The following is a 7308-nucleotide window of genomic DNA, read 5'->3' as shown; positions in this document are numbered from 1 at the left end:
AGCCACACAGCAGAACCAAGCAGAACACATGCCAGACACACAGCAGAACCAAGCAGAACACATGCCAGACACACAGCAGAACCAAGCAGAACACATGCCAGACACACAGCAGAACCAAGCAGAACACATGCCAGCCACACACCAGAACCAAGCAGAACACATGACAGAACCATACAGCAGAACCAAGCAGAACACATGCCAGCCATACACCAGAACCAAGCAGAACACATGCCAGCCATACACCAGAACCAAGCAGAACACATGCCAGACACACAGCAGAACCAAGCAGAACACATGATAGAGCCACACAGCAGAACCAAGCAGAACACATGCCAGACACACAGCAGAACCAAGCAGAACACATGCCAGACACACAGCAGAACCAAGCAGAACACATGATAGAGCCACACAGCAGAACCAAGCAGAACACATGCCAGACACACAGCAGAACCAAGCAGAACACATGCCAGACACACAGCAGAACCAAGCAGAACACATGACAGCCACACAGCAGACAGGCCAGCAGGACTGGGTGATGTCTGATGGAGATGTTACTCTACAGAACCAGTCCCTTCAGTGGAACTGTAGAGAGAACACTTAGGGTTCTGTGTAATCACCGAGGCACATTCATTATTTACCCAGCATGCTCGCTCATAAACATAACAATGAAATATGTATCAGGTCAAGCTCAGCAGCAGGAGAAAAACAAACAAATGGGTTTGAGTTGTTTATTTTTTATTTTTTGAAATTTTTTATTTGCACTTTTTGCACTTTTGTAAAACAGAGAATAACATTAACAACAGAAAGTAAAGAGATTGTGCAGGTGAACCAAAGGGCTTATAAAATCGATGTCATCTCTAAATCATTGGTACATAATCGTCATAATAACTGACTGAGAATAGCGCGTCTCTGGTGAGCGAACGGTGAGCAGCTGTGCGTTCCTGCTCTCCCCTGCAGCTCCGTGGCGGAGATGGAGAAGTGGATGGAGGACATCAAGATGGCGGTCGTCCTGGCGGAGGCCAGCAACGGACCCTCCTCGGACCTCCTGGCCAGTAGTCTGGAGGACGGCAGTAAGTCGGCCCCGGGGCCCTGGGCCCTCGCACCGACGCGCGGGCACGACAGACGAAACAAATGTTAGGGGTGCAAAATACTCAAAGTTGTAAACTTTCAATGGGAATTGACAGAAATTTATGGGAATTAACGGGAATTAATGGGAATAAACTGGGAATTTTAGATTATTTATACCAACTGTGTTTACCTTGTCATATACAAACATAAATATAAACATTTTGTTTTGTCATAGCAGACATGCAGGTAAACATTTCCAATACAAATGTTTGAAAAAGAAAAATAGAAGATCCTCACACAGTAGCTCCTTACTCATAAATGTATTCTGTGACGTTTTGAGCCACTGCTCTTCCTCAGACATTCAACGTTGAGGGGGGGGACGGGGACGACTCGTCCTTTTCTAGACACTGCTTTTCGAAAACCTGAGAATCTTTACTTATTAGTGGGACTGAATGGGCCGTGTTTTTTAATGTGGCTGCACATTGACGTGACATCTGTGCTGCCTTTACTGTCATTGTATCCTATTGTATTCTGCAGCCTGTCTACAGTTTATCGGTATTCACTGTGACTGTGTTGCTCTTCTTGGACCGTACAGTTTCACTGTTTCAGCCTCCCTCTCCCGGCGTGGCTGTAGTTGGCCTCTAGCAGTTAACGGCTTCCTGAATTTCCCAGAATGCCCCGAGGACTCCTCGATGGAGGCGGAGTCCGAGGACGACCTGACGGCGTCGCGCACCTCCCTGGAGCGCCAGGCCCCTCACCGTGGTAACACCACGGTGCACGTGTGCTGGCACAGGAACACCAGCGTATCCACGGTGGACTTTAGCCTAGCAGTGGAGGTACCAGTACAGTACTTTAGCCTAGCGGTGGAGGTACCAGTACAGTACTTTAGCCTAGCAGTGGAGGTACCAGTACAGTACTTTAGCCTAGCAGTGGAGGTACCAGTACAGTACTTTAGCCTAGCGGTGGAGGTACCAGTACAGTACTTTAGCCTAGCAGTGGAGGTACCAGTACAGTACTTTAGCCTAGCGGTGGAGGTACCAGTACAGGACTTTAGCCTAGCAGTGGAGGTACCAGTACAGGCCTTTAGCCTAGCGGTGGAGGTACCAGTACAGTACTTTAGCCTAGCGGTGGAGGTACCAGTACAGTACTTTAGCCTAGCAGTGGAGGTACCAGTACAGGACTTTAGCCTAGCAGTGGAGGTACCAGTACAGTACTTTAGCCTAGCAGTGGAGGTACCAGTACAGTACTTTAGCCTAGCGTGGAGGTACCAGTACAGTACTTTAGCCTAGCGGTGGAGGTACCAGTACCAGCCCGGCCCGGCCCACCCCTCCGTCTCTCTCTCCCTCTCCCCCTCTCTCTCCCTCTCTCTCTCTCCCTCTCTCTGTATCTGTACAGCTGTATCTGAGTGTGTTGTGTATCTTCCTTTAATGTGATTCTCTTCCCTTGGGAACAGCATCCTGCAGAGTCCCCATCCCTCTGTTTCTGGGCCATGCTACTAGAAAACAGTGCTTAGCATACTCTACTAGTGCTTAGGGTAACTAGTGCATACTCTACTAGTGCTTAGAGTAACTAGTGCTTACTCTACTAGTTCTTAGAGTACTGTAACTAGTGCTTACTGTACTAGTGGTTAATAGTACTGAACTAGTATGTACCAGTGCTAAGCACTTCATTGTACATTGTACCCGTAACTGGTACATATGACAAATAAACCTACTTGAACTTGAACCAAAACACTGTACTAGTTACAGTAGGGTTGCAAAATACTCAAAGTTGTAAACTTTCCATGGGAATTAACAGAAATTAATGGGAATTAACTGGGAATTTTGGGGTTATTTATACCAAATGTCTTTACTTTGTCATATACAGACATAAATATAAACATGGTGTTTTGTCATAGCAGACATGCAGGTAAACATTTCCAATACAAATGTTTGAAAAAGAAAAATAGAAGATCCTCACACAGTAGCTCCTTTCTCATAAATGTATTCTGTGACGAGCCACTGCTCTTCCTCAGACATTCAACGTTGTATGTCTGAGTATGTCTGAAGAAGAGCAGTGGCTCGAAACGTCATGTACGTATACATTTAGAAAAGAAAAGAAAAAGTTGTAAAAAAAAGAAGCAGTTTTAGGCCTACAAAAAAGGTGAAAATGTCCTAAATTCCCAGCTTAACTTCCCATTTAGTGGAAAAGCACCGCCCCTTTGCAGCTCTCGTACTAGTGCTCACAGTGCTGCACTGACCTCAGTTTCATCTGGTTTCTAAGAACTCCTTGGATCTCAGATGGATGTGAGAGTCTCAGTCAAACGCTTAACCGTCCGAGACAGTACGTCTCCCGTCCTGTAGGGGGAGCTGTTTGTCTGTAGTGTGGAGTGTAACTGGGGCGCTGACCGCTCGGCCCAGACCGTACGCTGGGACCAGGTGCTCTGTGAGGATGCTGTTCCCGTCGCGCCCTCCAGCGCCGCCCGTTCGACTGTCGATCTAATCTCAGCTGTGCTTTCCTCTGTGGTTCTGTCTTCCTTTGACCCCCCCTGGTGGTTGGTTGGTGCATCGCGTGTCGCCTGCTCTCTCTCTCTCTGTTCGTACCGTAGTCGCTCTAGACGTGCTAGCTGTCGTCATCTCACACTTATTCAACCAAGGCTCTCGGGAACCAACCCCCACCCCCCCCGGCGTGGAAATAACATCCTCTTCACAGCCGCGCCGGGACTCGCCGTCGCCCCTCGGTGGTCTGACCCGGCACTGCATGCCTGTGTGACTCCCACTCAGTCTTTGTGTCTTCTCTTTCTTTTCCTCCCCCCCTCTCTCTCTCTCTCTCTGTCTCTTCTGTGTGTGTCTCTCCCCTGTCCCTCTGTGTGTCCTCCGTGGTAGAGGACCCTAGTCCAGTCAGAGACAGGGAGGCCCCGCTGCTGGGGCCCGCCAGTAGCAGCGGTCAGCAGGGACCGGTGCCTCTCTCTCTTATCTGCTGGTACCGAGTTCAGAGCCTCTCGTTTAGTGATTCCTGCAGGAGTCTGGAGGTAAAGACGCAGGGGAGACAGGGGAGGCCTCTCGTCTCACAGCACCGCCTACATTAGTCACAGCGTGGTAGTTAGAGTGTCGCCGAGCAGTGGCGGGGATCTGGATCCAACTTTTGGGGGGACATTTACATTGAAATTTTGGGGGGAACTATCCTTCCTGTATAGTCATTTGAATGCCACTACCCCAATCTAAATATTGGGGGGGGACAATTTTAATGATCTCAAATATTGGGGGGGGGGGGGCATGTACCCCCTGACCCCCCCAGGATCCCCGCCCCTGCCCCCTAGTACATATCGCTTGAGGTCAGTGATGAGAAGTTGAGCAACAGCTGTATCACACTCTCCATTGGCAACAAACCATGAAAACATATAACTAGCCTAGACGATTTGCTGTAGCATGAGAGTGACGATGCAGTTCGTAGTATTTACCGTTTACCGCCACAAGATGGCAGTCTTACAAAAGGCCAACGGTTCTCAGTCAGTTCAGTTGCCCAGGGTAGAAGCTGTCTGTTTGGAGCTGAATTTACCTCAGATCAATCTCGGTTTGAGATCAATTCCCTCTGCATGTTTTTTGTTGTAACAGTTTAGTAAGAAGATTAATGTGAAGTTGATTGTGGCTTTTTACAAAGTCTGTTTTTGTCCCTTTAGAACCAGCTGTCTGGAAACTTGCTGAGGAAGTTCAAGAACAGCAACGGTTGGCAGAAGCTCTGGGTGGTGTTTACTAACTTCAGCCTGTTTTTCTACAAGACCCACCAGGTGAGGACCCCGCTACCCATACTGCATCTGTGATTGGAGAAGCCAGAGATATGTGCTACACACACACACACACACACACACACACACACACACACACACACACCTCTTCCCCTTCCTCCCTGTGTTGGTGACCTTCAACATGGCCGTGTTTACACTCCACAGCCCTTGAGAATATCACACCTGCCTGGGGTATTTCAGACCTGTGCGCCATGTTGGTTTTACTCACAGTCCCATGTAGTCCGTCAGCTCTTGGTGTTGGGTCTGTTCCTGGGGGTCTAGCCCTGAAGCCCCCTCAGATATTCATGTTTTAGCAGCATGTCTGTTTCCTGAAGGGTAGTTGAAGGTAAAAGCAGAGAAAACGAGCTCCATGGTTCCTCTCCCCCCTCCCCAGGACGACTACCCCCTGGCCAGCCTCCCTCTGCTGGGCTACTCTGTGACCGTCCCCAAAGAGGCGGAGAACATCCACAAGGACTACGTCTTCAAGCTGCATTTCAAATCCCACGTCTACTACTTCCGGTCTGAGAGCGAGTACACCTTCGAGAGGTACGCTGGCCCTGCGGTACATTGTGTGTGTGGCAGCATATGGTAGAGTACGGTGTATCTACCAGCGTATGGTATAGTACAGCGTATGGTATAGTACGGTGTAGTACGGTGTATGTACCAGCGTATGGTATAGTACAGTGTATGTACCATAGTAGGGTGTATGTACCAGCGTAGGGTATAGTACGGTGTATGTACCAGCGTAGGGTATAGTATGGTGTATATACCAGCGTAGGGTGTAGTACGGTGTATGCACCAGCGTAGGGTGCAGTACGGTGTATGTACCAGCGTAGGGTGTAGTACGGTGTATGTACCAGCGTAGGGTGTAGTACGGTGTATGTACCAGCGTAGGGTGCAGTACGGTGTATGTACCAGCGTAGGGTGTAGTACGGTGTATGTACCAGCGTAGGGTGTAGTACGGTGTATGTACCAGCGTAGGGTGTAGTACGGTGTATGTACCAGCGTAGGGTGTAGTACGGTGTATGTACCAGCGTAGGGTGTAGTACGGTGTATGTACCAGCGTAGGGTGCAGTACGGTGTATGTACCAGCGTAGGGTGTAGTACGGTGTATGTACCAGCGTAGGGTGTAGTACGGTGTATGTACCAGCGTAGGGTGCAGTACGGTGTATGTACCAGCGTAGGGTGTAGTACGGTGTATGTACCAGCGTAGGGTGCAGTACGGTGCGAGTCCTTGGCTGACCCTCATCCCTCTCTCTCTCTGTCCTGTCAGGTGGATGGAGGTCATTCGTAGCGCCACGGTCTCGGTCAGCCACCAGCGTGTCCTGAGCAGGAAAGAGCCCCACCCTTACTGATGCTGAGAGCAGCACCCCCCCCCCCCCCCCCCCCCCCACACACACACACACACACACACACACACACACTGTTCCCATGCCCTCTTAACCAACCGCCATCTCCCGGGGCTCCTTCGACCACACCCAGGCTCTCCAGACCACTCCACGCCCCCCCAGGCACCGACCTGCGGACCCCCACGCGTCTCTCTCACCCCCAGGAGGAGAGCTCCGGACCCCCACGCGTCTCTCTCACCCCCAGGAGGAGAGCTCCGGACCCCCACGCGTCTCTCTCACCCCCAGGAGGAGAGCTCCGGACCCCCACGCGTCTCTCTCACCCCCAGGAGGAGAGCTCCGGACCCCCCACGCGTCTCTCTCACCCCCAGGAGGAGACCTGGGACCCCCACGCGTCTCTCTCACCCCCAGGAGGAGACCTGCGGACCCCCACGCGTCTCTCTCACCCCCAGGAGGAGAGCTCCGGACCCCCACGCGTCTCTCTCACCCCCAGGAGGAGAGCTCCGTACCCCCACGCGTCTCTCTCACCCCCAGGAGGAGAGCTCCGGACCCCCCACGCGTCTCTCTCACCCCCAGGAGGAGACCTGGGACCCCCACGCGTCTCTCTCACCCCCAGGAGGAGACCTGCGGACCCCCACGCGTCTCTCTCACCCCCAGGAGGAGAGCTCCGGACCCCCACGCGTCTCTCTCACCCCCAGGAGGAGAGCTCCGGACCCACACGCGTCTCTCTCACCCCCAGGAGGAGAGCTCCGGACCCCCACGCGTCTCTCTCACCCCCAGGAGGAGAGCTCCGGACCCCCACGCGTCTCTCTCACCCCCAGGAGGAGAGCTGCGGACCCCCACACGTCTCTCTCACCCCCAGGAGGAGAGCTCTGGACCCCCACGCGTCTCTCTCACCCCCAGGAGGAGAGCTCCGGACCCCCATGCGTCTCTCTCACCCCCAGGAGGAGAGCTCCGGACCCACACGCGTCTCTCTCACCCCCAGGAGGAGACCTGCAGACCCCCACACGTCTCTCTCACCCCCAGGAGGAGACCTGCAGACCCCCACACGTCTCTCTGTGGACCCCCACACCCCAGGCGGGAGAGAGACCGCGGACCCCCCGGCGCCACCACTTTCACCTCTGCTCGCTG

The 7308-nt window shown here is 52.5% G+C and overlaps 1 protein-coding gene across 1 annotated transcript in view; it reads left to right on the top strand.

Annotated features, from left to right (window-relative positions):
• The window catches only part of LOC311313080 (FERM, ARHGEF and pleckstrin domain-containing protein 1-like), a gene marked incomplete at its 3' end in the record, with an annotated part of 88574 nt that extends 82388 nt beyond the window's left edge, over window positions 1-6186 (top strand). The window contains exons 23-27 of the mRNA XM_084443116.1: window positions 958-1070; window positions 1741-1904; window positions 4727-4834; window positions 5226-5377; window positions 6105-6186. Of these exons, the coding sequence (XP_084299242.1) occupies window positions 958-1070; window positions 1741-1904; window positions 4727-4834; window positions 5226-5377; window positions 6105-6186 (619 nt within the window). The remainder of the gene's footprint in view (window positions 1-957; window positions 1071-1740; window positions 1905-4726; window positions 4835-5225; window positions 5378-6104) is intronic.
• Between the last annotated feature and the right edge of the window lie 1122 nt (window positions 6187-7308).

This window comes from Borostomias antarcticus (assembly GCF_949987555.1).
Source record: "Borostomias antarcticus genome assembly, chromosome: 9".
In the NCBI taxonomy this organism is placed as follows: Eukaryota; Metazoa; Chordata; class Actinopteri; order Stomiiformes; family Stomiidae; genus Borostomias; species Borostomias antarcticus.
Note: the sequence above shows the minus strand (reverse complement) of the source record. Positions and strands in the feature narration are given on the sequence as shown.